At 43.3% G+C, this 18,038-nt stretch overlaps 2 protein-coding genes across 3 annotated transcripts; one reads left to right on the forward strand and one right to left on the reverse strand.

The window, feature by feature from the left end:
- Positions 1-6: 6 nt before the first annotated feature.
- Positions 7-3,955, forward strand: LOC6504030 (neutral alpha-glucosidase AB). Its single transcript, XM_032452546.2, has 5 exons — positions 7-148; positions 548-680; positions 743-1,492; positions 1,703-3,188; positions 3,248-3,955. Exons 2-5 carry the CDS (start codon positions 571-573, stop codon positions 3,674-3,676), a joined length of 2,775 nt encoding a protein of 924 aa, XP_032308437.1. The 5' UTR covers positions 7-148; positions 548-570; the 3' UTR covers positions 3,677-3,955.
- A 10,549-nt stretch (positions 3,956-14,504) lies between these two features.
- On the reverse strand, positions 14,505-15,383 carry LOC6503620 (protein FraH). 2 transcript variants are annotated; one of them, XM_014905509.3, is made up of 3 exons: positions 15,060-15,383; positions 14,622-15,006; positions 14,505-14,556 (listed from the first exon to the last, which is right to left on the reverse strand). In XM_014905509.3, the coding sequence occupies exons 1-2, from the start codon at positions 15,193-15,195 to the stop codon at positions 14,753-14,755; spliced, it is 390 nt and encodes a 129-aa protein (XP_014760995.1). In that variant the 5' UTR covers positions 15,196-15,383; the 3' UTR covers positions 14,505-14,556; positions 14,622-14,752. The 2 variants fall into 2 exon arrangements, with proteins under 2 accessions (XP_014760995.1, XP_014760996.1); XM_014905510.3 differs by having other exon boundaries at positions 14,505-14,568.
- Positions 15,384-18,038: the final 2,655 nt, after the last annotated feature.

Raw genomic sequence — 18,038 nt, forward strand, 5'->3', positions numbered from 1 at the left:
CTTCTACCGATTGCCCCATTTTACAACACTGTTTTCGATAGCTGTGATCTGACCATCTCTAAATGTAGCCAAAGCCAGTTTTCTTGCAGTTTTTAATAAAACGTTATTAAGGCAAATTCACCGTAGGAACTGATTTTCCATAAAAAAGGTTGGATTCGGAAGGAAGGCTTAAAATCCAAAAGATCATGGGTGGGAAATTGCGAGAGAGATTGTGTTGGTGAAGCCATAGTCCACATTAATAACCGGCGACAATATTTTTTACGACCATTTTAGAAACTTTAACTTTGTAGCGGTTTTGTTCTTCGTTTGATGGAAATTTCCACATATAACATTACATTACGCATAAAATGGGGTCAGTTGGAAGCTTTATTGTTCAGTCGTTGGCACTATAATAGAGAGTTTTTTGAAAAAACTACCATTTTAAATAAACAACTGCATCTCTGACGTGTACATTAGGGCTGACTTTACGTTTGAAGTAGGCAACGGGATTGTCATCAGTTTTTTGCTGTTTATTCATGTATTCTGTACAATATTGAATTACTTTCAGGTCAAGAACAAGGACTTGGCAAAATGCGTTGTGCCCTTGGCGTTTTGGCCACCCTTTGCGCTCTCTTTTTAATCTTCAGCGATGCTGTTGATCCTTCAAATTTCAAGACCTGCGAGCAGAGTAGCTTCTGCCGGTAAGTTACTCTAGTCTAAAGGCTTACAACTTCGCAACTAACCAATTAAAACTGTTTGGCAGTCGCTCTCGTAAGGTCCAGACTTCGGGAAGCAAGTACGCCCTTATCCCGGGCACTTTGAACACATACGCCGATTCGCTGACTGCTGATTTAGTTAACAAGGAGAACCACCATCAGTTCGCCTTCAAGTTGGAGGCTCTTGTGGGCAGCTCGTTCCGTCTCCAGATCGATGAGAAGCAGCCCCTCAAGCCCAGATATCGCGTGGAGCACGCCCTGAAGGGACAACCCCAGACGGGACGCATTCGTGTCCAGCGGGAGACTGACGGCGAGATCGTAATCACATCGGAGGGCAACAAGGCCGTAATCCATGGCGACCCCTTCCGCGTCGACTTCTACGAGAATGATGTGTTGGTTGTATCGGTTAATGCCAAGAACTGGCTGTACTTCGAACATTTGCGCCAGAAGTCCCAGGAGCAGCCAGCCGAGCAGGCTGAGCATGAGAATCAGCAGGAGCAGGATGCTGCTGTGGAGACACCCAAGGCGGCCGACGCCATCGACGATCCCGGTGCATGGGAGGAGAACTTCAAATCGCATCACGATTCCAAACCTTATGGTCCTGAGGCTGTGGCTCTAGATTTCTCTTTTCCCGCCGCTGAGATCCTATTTGGTATTCCCGAGCACGCCGATAGCTTCGTGTTGAAGTCCACTTCTGGCACGGATCCTTATCGTCTGTATAACCTGGATGTTTTCGAGTACATTGTGGACAGCAAGATGGCTCTGTATGGCTCGGTTCCAGTCATCTACGGCCATGGGTGAGTGAACTTTATTAGGGTTACAGAATTGGCAATGTCATTAAAATTAATTGGGTGCCTAGTCGTTGATTCAATTCGAAGATATTGTAGAAGACTTCTAAAGGTGTATGACCATTTATTTTGGTTCTTATTTTACTACAATCTCTGTTTTAATTACGGACACTCTTGGCAGGAAACTGGTTCATTATCTTCTCCCCGAATCTCTTTCAGACCACAGCGCACTGCTGGCGTCTACTGGCAAAATGCTGCCGAAACCTGGGTGGACATCCAAACGACGGAAACAAATGTGGTTTCCTCGCTGGTCAACTTTGTCTCCGGCTCGCGTAAAACTCCTCCGCCAGCTGCCCACTTCATTTCAGAGTCCGGCATCGTAGATGCCTTCATTTTGCTGGGACCCAAGCCCTTGGACGCCTTCAGGCAATATGCTGCCCTGACCGGCACCCACGAGTTGCCGCAGTTGTTCTCTTTGGCCTATCACCAGAGCCGCTGGAACTACAACGATGAGCGCGACGTGACCTCAGTTTCGGCCAAGTTCGACGAGTTCAACATCCCCATGGACACCATGTGGCTGGACATCGAGTATACCGACGGCAAGCGCTACTTCACATGGGACAAATTCAAGTTCCCCCAGCCGCTGACTATGATCAAGAACTTGACGGAGCTGGGACGCCACTTGGTGGTGATCATCGACCCCCATATCAAGCGGGACAATGGCTACTTCTTCCACAACGACTGCACAGAACGCGGATATTACGTGAAGACCCGGGATGGCAACGACTACGAGGGCTGGTGCTGGCCAGGATCAGCCAGTTATCCGGATTTCTTTAACCCGGTGGTGAGGGACTACTATGCCAGTCAGTACGCCCTGGACAAGTTCCAGACGGTCACGTCGGATGTGATGTTGTGGAACGATATGAACGAGCCGTCGGTTTTCAATGGTCCCGAGATCACGGCGCCCAAGGATCTGATTCACTACGGAAACTGGGAGCATCGCGACGTCCACAATCTATACGGACACATGCACTTGATGGGCTCCTTTGCTGGCCTGCAACAACGTGATCCCAACCAGCGTCCCTTCATTCTGACCCGTTCCCACTTTGCCGGATCGCAGCGTTATGCTGCCATTTGGACTGGAGATAACCTGGCCGACTGGTCGCACTTGCAGCACTCGATCAAGATGTGCCTCACGGAGGCAGTGGCCGGCTTTTCGTTCTGCGGCGCTGATGTCGGTGGCTTCTTCGGAAATCCTGATGCTGAACTCCTGGAGCGTTGGTACCAGACCGGCATCTTTCTGCCCTTCTTCCGGGCCCATGCCCACATCGACACCAAGCGCAGGGAGCCGTGGCTCTTCCCGGAACGCACTCGCCTAGTTATCCAGAACGCCGTGCTCAAGAGGTATTCCTATCTGCCGCTGTGGTACACGGCATTCTACGAGCTGGAGCAGACCGGCGAGCCTGTAATCCGTCCCCTCCTGGCTCACTACCCCCTGGACAAGGAGGCCTTTGGCATCGACAACCAGCTGCTGGTTCAGGACCGTCTGCTGGTCCGCCCCGTCATGCAGCAGGGCGTTGGCAAGGTCGACGTCTACTTCCCCTCTGTGGATGACAAGAAGAATGGCGATTTGTGGTACGATGTCGACACCTATCAGCGCCAGGAGAAATCTGGCTATGTCTCCGTTTCAGTGGATGAGTATAAGGTGAGATCAAGGCTTTCCTTCTCCACTAGTCTGAGAGTTAATCTCTTGTTTCCTTTCAGATACCCGTGTGGCAACGCGGCGGCAGCATCCTTCCCAAGAAGGAGCGTCAGCGTCGTGCCTCTACCCTGATGATCAACGATCCCTACACCCTGATTATTTGCCTCGACAGGCAGGGCAAGGCCACCGGCTCCCTGTATCTGGACGACGAGAAGTCCTACGCCTACCGCAAGGGCCATTTCATCCACGTCGACTATGAGTTCTCCAACGGGCAGCTGATTAATCGCTTCATTGGCAAGCCAAACTACAAGACCGAGGCCTGGATCGAGAGGATTGTGATTGCCGGGCTGGAGCGCGTGCCCAATGGAGCTACCATCACGGTGAATGGAGTCACCCAGCAGCTGGAGGTGCTGCCGCATGAGGGACATGTGGTTGTCCGCAAACCGGGCATCAAGATGGACGTTGACTTTGCCCTCAAACTCAACTTTTAGTAGTCTGTAGTGTCTCCGAGGTCAGGTATTAATATGTTCTTCATATATTTGCATATTTCAAAGTTGCTATTAAACGAAGTGATTAGAAGACGCGGAGCCTTTGGACTCGTATTTTATGTAGAACACGTAGAAATCTATGGTAGCCACCCAGCTAGCCATCCTTCCCCTAATCTTAACGCTGATATCCTTTCCATCCTCACTGATCAAATTCCAATGTACGACGAGTGTAACTCAATTTGAATTTGAAATGTTTCAATAAATATGAAATTTTAGTGATAATTGAGACTTTTTATTGGCTTCCAGAGGCCAGAGGAGGAACTCTGACCTTTTCCCTGCTGGTTTCGCATAGAATCTCTGCCCCTGGCATGTTAATTTCGCATTTTCTGCTTGGTTTTTCACTTGCATTATCAAAGCTATTTCAATTAAATTGTGACCACATGAACCCCAAGCCGCTGACCTCTGACCGTTCGAGTGGATGGGAATTCAGGGGAGGGGGATAGGGCTTCTGTATGGGGCATAGTGGGGGCGGGAAAGAAGTAGCAAGACCGGAACCGGGAGACGGATTTAGATGAATATTCATAAAATGTTTCATAACTTTGCGTTTCGGTTAAGCTTAAGAATGTTGTTGGATGTTGCCTTTCTCCCTCCACCCCCATTCCCTTCTCCCTCATCGCCCCTCTCCATCGCACTTTCTCCATGCTATATGTATGTTTATATTTTTATATATGTACATATGTAGTTCCCATCTGGCCATGCGTGCATATGTATGTAAGTCAGCAAATTTTCCAGCAGCATAAGCATAATTATTTTTAATGCGCTCTACAAGAATTTCCAGCCAGAGAACAGAGAACAGAGAACAGAGAACAGAGAACAGAGAACAGAGAACAGAGAACAGAGAAAGGGGTACAGCGACAGAGAGGCAAGATGAAAGAGAAAGGGACGGGGACGGGGATAGACTGAGAGTGGAAAACGCGGAAAAACAATATTAGCAACAAGCATATTCTTGGCATTTCTGGCATCCTTGGCTTCTCCGTGTCCCTTTGGCAAAGTCCCTTTTGGAAACCGACCGCATTACATTGCGAAATTAGAAAATTAGCTCAGCTCTCTTGCCGCCAACAGACACACCAGACAAAGATTACATCCTCGGCTTAAAGGAATGGGCCAGGACTCCCACACACAATGGTCAAAAGAAAACATTTAAAAACAATCCAAAGTAAACAATTGAAGATATTCCTTTTGTTTCTTTTTCGCTTCATGTATCAAAAATTCATGAATATGGATCCAAAAATAGTTTTCAAGATTTAAATGCAGATTTTCGGGCAATCGATGGACGAATCGGAAAAGGTATTCCGCTTGAGGATCGGACTCTTATTGGCACAGTTATAGCCATCGGAAGGGGCCAAGAGGCGTTTTCAATTTTTTCGATTTTTTCCAAGGGGTACCCCTTAAAAAATGCCAATTTTCGGGACCCCCCATTTTGCCCCCTTCCGGAGATCATAACTTTTCTAATTCTAGTCCGATCTGGAAAAGGTATACATTTCTATAATCAGGGAACCGAGTAGGTCATTTCCTCATTCAAAACTTTTCCTGAATATCGTTTTCAATTTTTTCGATTTTTTCCAAGGGGTACCCCTTAAAAAGTGCCGATTTTCGGGACCCCCCATTTTGCCCCCTTCCGGAGTTCATATCTTTTCTAATTCTAGTCCGATCTGGAAAAGGTATACACTTCTATAATCAGGGAACCAAGTAGCTCATTTCCTTATTCAAAACTTTTCCTAAATATCGTTTTCAATTTTTTCGATTTTTTCCAAGGGGTACCCCTTAAAAAGTGCCAATTTTCGGGACCCCCCCATTTTGCCCCCTTCCGGAGATCATAACTTTTCTAATCCTAGTCCGATCTAGAAAAGGTATACACTTCTATAATCAGGGAACCAAGTAGCTCATTTCCTTATTCAAAACTTTTCCTAAATATCGTTTTCAATTTTTTCGATTTTTTCCAAGGGGTACCCCTTAAAAAGTGCCAATTTTCGGGACCCCCCATTTTGCCCCCTTCCGGAGATCATAACTTTTCTAATTCTAGTCCGATCTGGAAAAGGTATACATTTCTATAATCAGGGAACCAAGTAGCTCATTTCCCAATTCAAAACTTTTCCTAAATATCGTTTTCAATTTTTTCGATTTTTTCCAAGGGGTACCCCTTAAAAAGTGCCAATTTTCGGGACCCCCCATTTTGCCCCCTTCCGGAGATCATAACTTTTCTAATTCTAGTCCGATTTGGAAAAGGTATACACTTCTATAATCAGGGAACCAAGTAGCTCATTTCCTTATTCAAAACTTTTCCTAAATATCGTTTTCAATTTTTTCGATTTTTTCCAAGGGGTACCCCTTAAAAAGTGCCAATTTTCGGGACCCCCCATTTTGCCCCCTTCCGGAGATCATAACTTTTCTAATTCTAGTCCGATTTGGAAAAGGTATACACTTCTATAATCAGGGAACCAAGTAGCTCATTTCCCAATTCAAAACTTTTCCTAAATATCGTTTTCAATTTTTTCGATTTTTTCCAAGGGGTACCCCTTAAAAAGTGCCCATTTTCGGGACCCCCCATTTTGCTCCCATCTGAAGATCATAACTTTTCTAATTCTAGTCCGATCTGGAAAAGGTATACATTTCTATAATCAGGAAACCAAGTAGCTCATTTCCTTATTCAAAACTTTTCCTAAATATCGTTTGAAATTTTTTCGATTTTTTCCAAGGGGTACCCCTTAAAAAGTGCCAATTTTCGGGACCCCCCATTTTGCCCCCTTCCGAAGATCATAACTTTTCTAATTCTAGTCCGATCTGGAAAAGGTATACATTTCTATAATCAGGGAACCGAGTAGCTCATTTCCTAATTCAAAACTTTTCCTAAATATCGTTTTCAATTTTTTCGATTTTTTCCAAGGGGTACCCCTTAAAAAGTGTCAATTCTATTCTGTGGAATCATATACCTTTCAAAACTTTTTGGGCAATAGCTTAGTAGCTCCAAGTTCTCGTCCGTTTAATTACATTTGTTTCAGATTATTTAGCCGAGTTGGTGTTGTTGCTTTTAATGTTGCTGTTGCTGTTGCTGTTGCTGGTCCTGGCACGTTGTGGTGTTTGAAACTGTCAGGAAACAACCGATTCCCACCCACCTTTCCGCTCCGTGGAATAGGCAATATGTATACCATATATTCGCATATATGTATGTCCTTTGTATGTATGTGTGTTCGTAGTACGTATCAGTGTGGGTAGGACTGTGCGTGTTTGCAACATTGAATGCAATGTCAGCAATAGAACAAATGTCAGCGGCAATGTCTCGTCGCCCATTATTTCAGGCCCCATCCCTTGATCCGCCAGACCCCAAACATCAGACCCCAGACTCTAAAACCCCAGAATCCAGGCCTCCAGGCCTCCATATCCAACATATCCTACATCCCCGATTCCCACATGGATGACAGCTTCCAGCATCAGCAGACACACCATCCATTCCCCACTTTTCCTACCAGGGATGGGATTGCATCTGGATGCTGGGAACTGGCCTGGACGTGGTGCGTCTGTGGCTTAGGAATTATGTGCGTCATGCTCAGGGCGTTGTACAAATTCTGTCACCGGCAATACCCGTACAGTCTTAGTTACATAAAGTATAGGGATTTGGTTCCATATTACCCCATAAAGTATAGAAAAAGGTACCATTTTTCGACTTCTTTTCAATGTTTATATATAATATATTTTATTTTAATTTTAACAAAGAATACTGATTCAAATAGAAATTGTTAGTGAAGTCTCAGTGCTTTGGTTGTTTAATCCTTATATTTATGTTGCTGACTGTCGAGGCTTTACTGTGGGCAAAAGTGAGTGTTGCAGGGAGCGACAGTGGCAAGAGGTGGCAGGGACTGAGGTTGAAATGACGGCAGCACTTGGCTGACTTGCTGACTGTTAAGTGCGGCGCATGCACCACCAACCCTCCACCCACCACCCACCACCCAACGCCCCCGTTCCATGGCCTCGTCTGCCTCCTGCCACCAGGACACGCGTTAGTTTCGGGAGGATCAGCCGCAAAACACAGTAAAACGCGCGCATATTTATAACGAAATGCTCAATTTAAATTCCCATCAATCTTGGTCGAACTCCACACAAACCCATATATATAGACTCACACGCACACAGATAGCTGCTTACACGTACAAGTCTCGAATTCGGGAATTCAGCTCGCCCCCGCCACCCACCAACGCCCACTAACACCCACCACCACCCACCACCACCCACTAACACCCACCACCACCCACTAACACCCACCACCACCCACGGCCACCAAATGATGTAGACAGGTTTTTATGAGGCAGAGTTTTTTAAGCCAACTATTCCTAAACCGATTTATTTATTTCTTGGAGGATTAAGCCTCCACATATATGTAGAGCTCCCCATCCTGCTCCCCACCCCTCCGAAGGACACCCCTGACTGCGTGCTATATGTTTTTGAAAGTAAATGCAGATATTCTATAAAAAAATCCCCGCCAAAAACAAAAAAATACGAAATCGAGAATGAAAATTCAAAACGTAACGCGGCAAAAGCTTATTGAGCGTTAAATTAAAAAATTCTTATGGAAAAACCAAGAAAAGTCTGGAAAAAAAGGCCAAAAGATAAAAGAAAATGTCGTCGTAAGGGTCTGACACACAAAAAAAAAGTGGAAAATTGCAGAGAAAATAAGCATAACAAGAAAATTTGTTAAAAGGCGCTGGAGATGGCCAACATTAGTTGTGGAATTTGGCATATGCAGTTGCAACTTTTTATTATAAAGGTTGTGGTGTGTTATTCCATTAAGGTTTAATTCATTAAAGTAACAATTACAAATTGTAGAATTAGAAATTGTGAAGGAAAAACTATAGGGATGATGAGGACGAATAAGTTTCTGGACGAAAAAAAACATGGCCTACTTTTGTGGGCTCGTTGGGATTTCTTTCCAATCGCCTCTCATTTCGATAATTTTTGCCAAGTTTTGAAATTAATCTGCAATCGAAAGACAAAGAAAAACAAAGCTAACCGCAAATTGGATTGAAATGGCTGAGCAAATAAATGTAAGCGACTTTCCTCCATATTAAACAAAGCCAACAAATTGCAATGCAATTGGTCAAATGGAAGTGGGTTGCCTGGTTGCCTGGTCGTCGGGTTGGTTGGTTGGCGGACTGGACGGTTGGCTGATTCACTTGGTCATCGTTTGGTGAGATGCAATACAAATATTATACATGCGATGACCAGGGATGACCACGGATCACGACCAGGGGGAGCAGCAGGACCAGCAGGACCTAGAACAGTAGGAGTAGAAACAGGTCCTTGTAGCTTAGCAATTGAAATTGAAAATGAAATTGTGGCAAAAAATAAAACGGAAAGAAGTGAAAAGAAAGTAAAGCAGCGGGCAAACACACCCAGTCGCTCATATTTTTTACTTTGAAAACCCCAGCTCGGCACCCACACCCACACCCGCAGCCCCTCTTAGCTATGACCCCCTTTGGAAGTCCTCTTTTTGGTCCTTGAAGAACACACGTCGCGCTTTTTCATTACGGGTCCACGCACACAAGTGCTCCACTTGACCATTGAATGCAGGGGCGCAACCAGGGGGGGCGGGTTGGTGCACTGAAGAGGGGCGTCACTTTGATCTGTGATGCAGGTGCAAATAGACAGAGCGCCAGAATCGGATAGCAGGATAGCCAGGATGGCCAGGATGGCAAGGATGGAGCGGCAGTCATGGGGACACTAGGACATCACGCAAATGCCACCGTCAGCAAGTCAAAGTTTATTGTTTCACTTTTTTTTTTTCTTTTTTTTTTTTTTAGCCCTTTTCTTTTCTAGTTTTGCGTTATTTTCCTTTTTTTACGCTTGTGTGGCATTTATTTTAATTGAAGCTCCCTCTCTCGCCATCCCTGTCTATAGGATGTCTAACTCTGTCTCTTTCCAGCAAGGACACTCTATATCAAATACAATTTTTTTTTATCTTAATTTCCAGTGGCTGGATTCCATTTGTGACAGCGGTACCATTGAGAGTACTTACTTGAGGGGATTGCAGGATCTCAGTAGGCTAGGGATCAGGAACAAATGTTTCAAATTAAATAAAAAATAAAGGAAATAGTTTAGGGGTATCAGTATCTTTGAAAAAACAAGAGTAGTTAGCTCAGAAGGACATACTTCTTTTTACGAAATTCCATGCCTAAATTACATATTACTTGATTTAATTTTTATTTCAAATTTTGCCAAGTGTAGTACCCCCTTTGTTGGCGCAGCACCTGAAGAGTCTCCTCTGCCACTGCCACTTCCACTGTTTATTCAGCATTTGGCTTCTATTTAGGTTGCACTTCCCGCTGATCAAAGCCATCGCTCCAATAATATTTATTGATATCCGATCGCTGTCAGGCAGCCACTGCCACTGTGCCGGCACAGATGTTTGTTTATTTTCCGTCTAATCTCTTTCTCACTTTTCCACCAACCAAATTAAATATTCCGCACAAAAAATAAAGGAAATAATAAAAAAGAGTCTCACCCATTCCAGGGCATTGTTGCCGCCTGAGAGCTTCGCTTATCGCTTTTCTGGTGGCGTCTCAAAAAATAATGTATAAATAAAACTAAAATAAAAATTGAAAGCCAAACAACAGGGCGACATTCTATAAACTGGCTACTTGCGGTACGCTCAGTCTGTCCCCAAAAATGTTACGTCAAGGGGTGGAGGTGGAGTGGCAAGGATGTGGCAAGGCAGGGTGCAAGGATGCTGATGCCGTTGCCGATGCCTGGGCCAAGGATGATAACTTGCTAGCTGGCTCGAGTGGCAACCTCCACGCTCGTCGCCGCCTGTCATCGTTTTATGCAAAAGCAAACATGTCAAGTCGATGCGGGGAGTTCCCTTCTAGCTTCTGCACTGCGAGAAATTGTAGGGGAAATTCGGCTCACATTATTACATAATTTTAATAAGATTATACTCATTTTTATATATTTTTTATAGTAGCTTATAGATTCATAATAAATGTTTTAACAAGAGAGTCAAAATTAAAGACTAGAGAGATTTCTTATAAATAATAAATATATCTTATCTCTTATATCTTATAATTTAATAAATAAGATACTACCTTAATCTTTAACCTTAACCTTAATAGCCTTTTTTTAGTTCAAGCTTTTAATTTTAATATATTTAAGAAATAGCCCTTAATTTCAAATAACTAAGTCTTTAAAGGTCTGTAGATATGATCTGTAGATAAAAAAGATATGATAAACTGAAAATAAATATAATTTTTATTTAAATGATAATTTATAGAATTATTTCTCAGTGCAGTATCCGTTACCCTATCGAGCTCCAGAAGCATAATGTTTATCCAGCTGGCTAAGTCAGGCGAAAGATGTTTTGCGTGATTCCGAAGGACGAAGGACGAAGAACGGCGGATGGCAGAGTGGCAGCGTGGCAGGGTGGGCGGGGTGCCTTTTTTGGGCAAAGCCAGAGAGAGTTCATTTCGGGTTAATGTTAATGCCGTTCTGGCGCTGCAGGATGCGTGTGTCCTCGCAGATTTCATAAGAGTTATGACCCCGGCTATGCCAGGATCTGGATTTGGCTCCGCAGTCTGAAGTTGTGAGTTTTTGGAGCTTTGTTTGACTTGCCAGGCCATCAAAGTTGACGAGGAAAGTCGCGCAGGAGGAGCGGCAAGGACGACACGGCACCTTGAAAAAGGCGGCAACAAAATTGGCAGAAAATTGAATTTGCACATTTTACTGCACTTTGTCAGAAGTGCGTGGCAGGACGAAGGAGGAGGAGGCGGCGACGACGACGCCGACGACTTAAAGCCGACAGCCAACATGACGTATGCGCAATATATGAGGAAGCGTGTAAGGACGAGTCCTGTCTCTCCTGGTTCGTAAAATTTAAGTACATTCTCCTTCACAGAACACGGGAATGGGCCTTGGGGTATTCAGAAGAAAAATCAGCCACAGTCTGAAAAGTGATGCTTTTGTTTTGCGAAAGTATCCTTTGTTGCAAGTGCAACTGTGCAACGTGCAACGTGCAACGTGCAACGGATTCGAGGCGGCTCTCCGCAACTCTCCACACTCGAGTTTTTATTCCTCACTTGCCAGCAGCCGCCAGGTAGTTTTCGCGTCAATCGTTTGTTTATTGTCCTTGTAAAGTCCGGCAAAAAGCAAAAGAGCCATGGAGTGTATCCTTTTTATCCTTTTTTTTTTGTTTCATTTTTTTTAATGCCATGCAGCATATACATACATAGGTGGAAAAAATTGCGAAACGATTCCGCGCTTTTGAATTTTCAATTGGCCAGAAGTCTGATTATAGAGCCGAAAGTGGTGGGATTTTTATTCCTTTGTCACGCAACTCGTAAGGCCTATGGGGATTAAATATATTTTTTTTCAGCTATACGATACCTGGTACTTGTGAATGCACAAGAGTATATTTTTATTTGTAGGAGAAGAGGAAATTCCCACTCTGTTTTGTTTGTTTTTTCCATCAGCAGAGTGGATCTAGCCATGTTTGTTCGCGAATTTAAAGATTAAAAGCTATTATGATTTTAATTTATTTATTTTCTGATAAAAATTAATCAAGATTCCAGCTCAATCCTTGAAACTTAATGAAGAAAACACACATCCTTTGAAGTCACTAATTAAGTTCTTTGTTAATCCTCCCAACACGTGTACTAACTTATTTCCCGCCAACTGAACTGAAACCGAAAAAAGCAACTGCCAACTTGAGGAAATGGCTTTTATTTTTTAATTTTCTTACTCTCGGGTCTTGTCAGAAGTCAGTTTTGTTTATTTCAAATTTGAAATTTGAAATTTCAGCTTCTCGAATCATTTTGTTGGAAAATGTTGCACATAATTCTTGTTTAAGTATCTTGTAAATTGCTTAATAACGCCGAAAAGGACCTCCACACACACACCCGTTGGCAATTACCCTTTTGGAGGGGGATGGCCTCGGGCCTGGGGTAAGGGTAAGGATAAGAGGCGTGGCAACTTTGTATTCAAGTGCGAAATGTAAGGAAAGGAGCTCGCTCGACTAACAATTTAAGACAAAAAGTTGGGAGCCAAGATGGCAACAAAAAGGCAGCCAACTGAGCAACTTCAAATTAATAACAGGACTTTCTTTCTCACTCTATCTGTGTGTGAGTGTGTGTGTGCAGAATACTGTGTATGTGTGTGTGTGTGTGTGAGGGGGGTGGAAATTTTGGGCCACCGACACTTGTTAAATTTAATAACAAAATAAATGTTCACGCGCACGCTAATTTATGAGTGGAAAATGTTTTCGCATTGCACACATTAACACGTAAGTCGTCCTTGGGGGTGGGGGTGGGGGTGGTTTTCTCCAACCCGAACTCCCCTCCTCATCCCCGGACTCAGACCTCCAGGACCTCCTGGACCTCGTGCCCCTGCCAGGCATATTTGAGGCATAACTCTTCCCTTTTTTTTTTTCTTCCTTCCTCAAGGACTCCCTCTCCTTGGCGAAAGGCGAAAATTACTTGGCTTTGAGCCTGAGGTATTTGCACAGATTAATGGTAAATTTAATTGTTCCAGGAAGTCTGTCTGCTTGTTTGAGGAATTTTTTAAATTGTTTTTAAGACTTAATACAAGGATATGGGGAGCACAGCATCGATGGCTTTGGTTATTTGGCTTTTAGTTGCGAGATTCGAAGAGAAATACAGGTTTCTTAATGAAAAGTAATTTTATTTAATTCAAATAGATAGTCTTAAATGCCAGAGAGCCCCTGGTGAGTGGAAGTCTATTTAAAGACAGGTCCTTAAGCCAAAATGTCCAAAATGGATTGAAGCCAAAAGCAAACTCCGCTGTGAAAATTATTAATTAACAAACACAAGACGCTGCTGTAGCTGCTGCTGCTCTCAGGATTTTCAAGATTTGAGGATGAGGGAAGTCTGCCTGCCCAGTCTGCCTGCCACATGGCACTCTTAGTGCCTCTACCCCAGCCACCATGCCACCATGCCACCTTGCCACATCGTTATTCCGGCCAAGACGTGCGGCGGTGGCGGCGGCGGCGGGGAGACCAAATTATGCAAAGTGTTTGACAAATTAGCTAAAGAAACTTGTTAAAAGCGGAAAAGCGCATGCATAGCAACGAGATCCGGCCAAATCCTGCATCCCGTCGCCATCAGTTGAAAATTGTTTTCATAATTAGCATTTTAAGCGGGCCAAGTTAAGTGGAGAGTTGAAGCCACTCCACTAGGTCCATACGGGCCAGGACGAAGACAGAGGCTCTTAAAGCCTTGCGACTTGGATCATATTATTACTCATATGTTCAGGTCCTCCAATAAAAAGCAAAAGTTCAGTTCGTCCTCTGGTTAACATATATTATGACCTCGTTCTCACTTTAAATTTATTACGCCTTTTAGTTACAGAGACTCATCCGATGGACTAATGGCCGGAACTAAAAGGTAGGGATCGGGTTTGCGATTTGTGACTTCTGAGCTCCTTTGGAAGATCTTTACAAACTGTAGAGTCAATTCTGCCTGCCAGATACGAACTTTCCTTCGTTTCACGAACTTGTAATTGTCCAATGTAATTGCAAAATGTCCGTTCCTCTTCCTTTTTGTATGTTATCTTCCAGGGAATCCTGGAGAATCGTCACATCAACGCTAGTGACCAGGATACATTTCGAGAGAGCCGAGTCTATTAGCATAATATCTGAGCATTTCTACCATTCCGTCAAACGGATATGTTCTATCTTTTCTTCAAATCCTCAGCTTCCGGGCAGAACATCAATGCATATTTTACACTGGCTTGGAGAATGTATCTTTGTATCTAGACTATTTGTTCCTACTTCTTTAAGGGCTAAGTCTATTATTCCTTCGTCACTGAAATTTTGAAAAGCCATTCTTTTGTGAAAACTGAAAGGATAAGTCTTTTATTTATATTTAATTAAATAAATTTAATAATTTACTTAAATTTTCCTAAAAAATCTTGATCTTCCCTCCAGCTTGGAGTCACTGGAGGTTGCAGTCCCCGTTCCCGCTCCCGTCAAACTGTGAGGTCCTGTCCCCTGATCCCTCTTCTGACCCTTCCTCGGGCTCCTTATTTGGGTTTCTCGTAGTAGACACAGTCCTTGAACTCGCCAGGGAAGAGTTGAGAGTTCTGCTCATCACCATCCGGAATAGAGATAGTTTGCCTTGGTGGGACTGGGACTGGGATTGGGACTGGGACTGGGATTGGGACTGGGACTGGGATTGGAGTAGCTCCGAAACCATAGGAGAAAGAGAACGGCTCCCTTGGAGGGGGAATAGGAGTAGTGGTTGGCAAGACTGGCTGAGCTTCTTGCGGCACCTCCACTAAAAACTGAAAGGTTAAAACCATTCCTTAGAATGGTTTAAGAGACACTTACTTGACCTGGGACGTCTGCGGTAGATGGTATCATGTTTGTGATGGTGGCAGAAGGAGCGACACCTTACAGAGGCCTGGATACGCTTTGGGAATCTGGGTTTGCGATTCTTTTGAATTAGAGGCTTCTTGTCGGACATTTTGGGCGTCTCTTTTGAGCGTTCACTTTTTTAAACAAATTTGAAACTTTCTACCAAAATTAAATCAATAGAAAAAACTGCACTTTTGGACACTATTAAAAATTCACTTTCCAAAATTATTTATTACAATTTTTATAGCTCTAAGCGGTGTTTACTCCCCGAGAGGCAGTTGTAGAATGAATATGAACAGTCCAGAGCCTGGGGTCTTGGATTTGACATGAGGTTTCTAAAGGACACAGCCTACTTGTTGGGGAATATTTTCGAAAGCAAGGGTTGCTTGATTTTATGCCAAATTATATTTTAAAGTTTTGAGAGCAAGAGTCCTTGGCATCACTTCAACTTTTATACTTTACTTTAAACCCATCTTCACCTTCAAATGAATACTTTTATTCTCTAATTTCTTCAACTGTAGATTGTTTACCGTTCAGGTGTGTCTTTAAAAAGGATATACGAGCCAGGAGACGAGCTTTCGGAGCTCTTATTTGAAAAGCGTTTTATTTTTATTGCAGGACTCCCAGGCGACGAGTGCTCAGTGTCAGTGAATGTCATTTTAGCTTTGCCGGAGTCGGAGTCAGAGTCGGAGTCAGAGCCGGAGACGTAAACGTAACCGTTTACGGAAAAAGAGACAGACAGGATTGTCACACATCCTTTAAGGACTTTAGATACCCTAAAAAGAAGATGTTTTATTTTATAAATTAAATAAAAAAATACTTTAATTGAATGTAGTGTTCTATATATCCTTTATATATTTAGAAATAATTTTATATTATTTTTTAAATATATTTCCAAGAGTATTCTTAAAATCAAGAAGAACAAACTTTTTGAAAAAAACCGCCACAAGTGTCAGGGCGGCTTCCTTGTGGAAACCCTTTTATTCCTTTTTTTTTATTGATGTGGGAGTGTGTCCTGGTGCTTTTTTTCCTTTTTGCATTTATCCGCGTCTAAGGACTCCGATGTCTGGAAGGAGCATTTGACGAATCAAATGCGGATCAAGTGTATGGACTGGGAAATGAATTCCTGTCAAAAATGAGAAACGCCGAAGGTTAATACGATGCGATTTGGCTTCTTTTTGGCGCCACCACTTATCCTCATATCCTCGGTGAGGTCCTTTCCGGTGTCATAAAATGTCCCAGGAGGTCCTGATAGCTCGCGACTGAAACTGAAATGAACATTCCACACATCCTCGTAACATATATTTTGTACTTTTTTTTTTGGGTCAGGCCAAAGTTGGCATTTATGGGCCACAAAATCACTGACATTGCTATCTGGATTTTTGTTGTTTCCCTTTTCAGTCCAGTTTATTCCATTTACTTAGGCTAATTTCACGCCATATTCAATTTACCGCATCATGACCGCATTCATTATTTATTCAGATCATGAAAAATCAATGGACAGCCGGCTCCTGAAATGGTGGCAAAAAAAATCAGGTCCTTAGGGCCTAGGCTGGGTTGGGGGGAACAGTGGGAGGTGTTGGAAAAATATGGGAAAATTAATAGATAATTTAGTAAATAGTTTGAGGAGTAATATTACTATAGTAATAGTATAAGAAAATATTATATATTGTAATATATAATATTTTTCTCATGAATAATATCTGAGATCTTTAAACTTTCCTGAAACGGAAACGGAAATGGAAACAACCTCGGAAACGAGTGGAAGAGGAACGTGCTGGAAAACCGCTATGTGGCTAAGGCCATGGGTGTGGGTGTGGGTGAAGGATGCAGACAGGGGGAGAGGGGGGGAGGAGGCCAGAGTCCCTGACAAAGCCAAACCCAAGGGAGTGCATTTCTGAAATTCCCAGGACAGAAGCCAGTCTAGTCATTCAAGGTTAACTCGCAAACGAAACAGGATTTAAGGCTTTAATGTTCGGAGAGTAAAAACTAAATGAATAACAATTAAGTTTAGTGAAAAGTATGTGTATAGGACGTTGGGGACAACGCAGTGTACGGTTAGTATTTCCATTCGTCCTGTTTCTTTTTTTTTTTTTTGCTTTATGGTCAGGATATTCAGAGTCGAGCGTGGACATTGTGTAAACAAGTGGCATAGGCCCAGTCCCAGTCCCAGTCTCAGTCCCAGTCCTAGTCCCAGAGTCCTTGCCACCTCTCGTCCTAGGACATTCCGGTTCCCGGTCAGGTAACGGTAACGGTAACGGTAAAAGCGCCAGGTGTTTGCACGGCCGTCGCCGTGGGAACTGGAACAATATTTGCGTAACGTGTTTGACAAAGAAATGAAAACTGAAAGCGCCAGCTTGGAAAATCAAATGAAAGCACACAGAGTCTGAAAGCCCAGAACACATACTGACACCCACACCAGACACCCACACCCAACACCCAACACCCATGGATATCCTAGACTCCTCCCATAAGCCAGTAACGAAATTCAAGTGAAACAAAGAATGAATAAATAAATAAATAAATATATAATAAATAAATAGATAAACGAACGGACACACAGAGCACTATTAATCTTCGGTCTATAAACAATGTAATGCAAATGCCACTTGACGGACAGGACATTTAAAGTCCTTATAAATAATACAGCCTCGAATTGAAATCATCAGTCTAGGTCCAGGGCCAGGATAAGGCTTCCTATGAATATGAATATTTTCAGGATGCTCCGATGAGTTCTCAGCCTAAATGTGGGCTAAAAAAATTGAAATATTTAGTATTAGCAGTCTATTATTATTTGTAATTTTCTCGTGAAAATATAGGCCATTAAAATAGTCAGAACTCAATGATTTCCTCTGGGCATTCATTCACACATCATATCGCAGCCAGTCAGTCGGGAGGAATAGCACTGAATGTTGGCCTAAAAAATGGCACTCACTTTGGCAATTCCATTTC

Source organism: Drosophila ananassae, chromosome XL (assembly GCF_017639315.1).
Source record: "Drosophila ananassae strain 14024-0371.13 chromosome XL, ASM1763931v2, whole genome shotgun sequence".
NCBI classification, from domain to species: domain Eukaryota; kingdom Metazoa; phylum Arthropoda; class Insecta; order Diptera; family Drosophilidae; genus Drosophila; species Drosophila ananassae.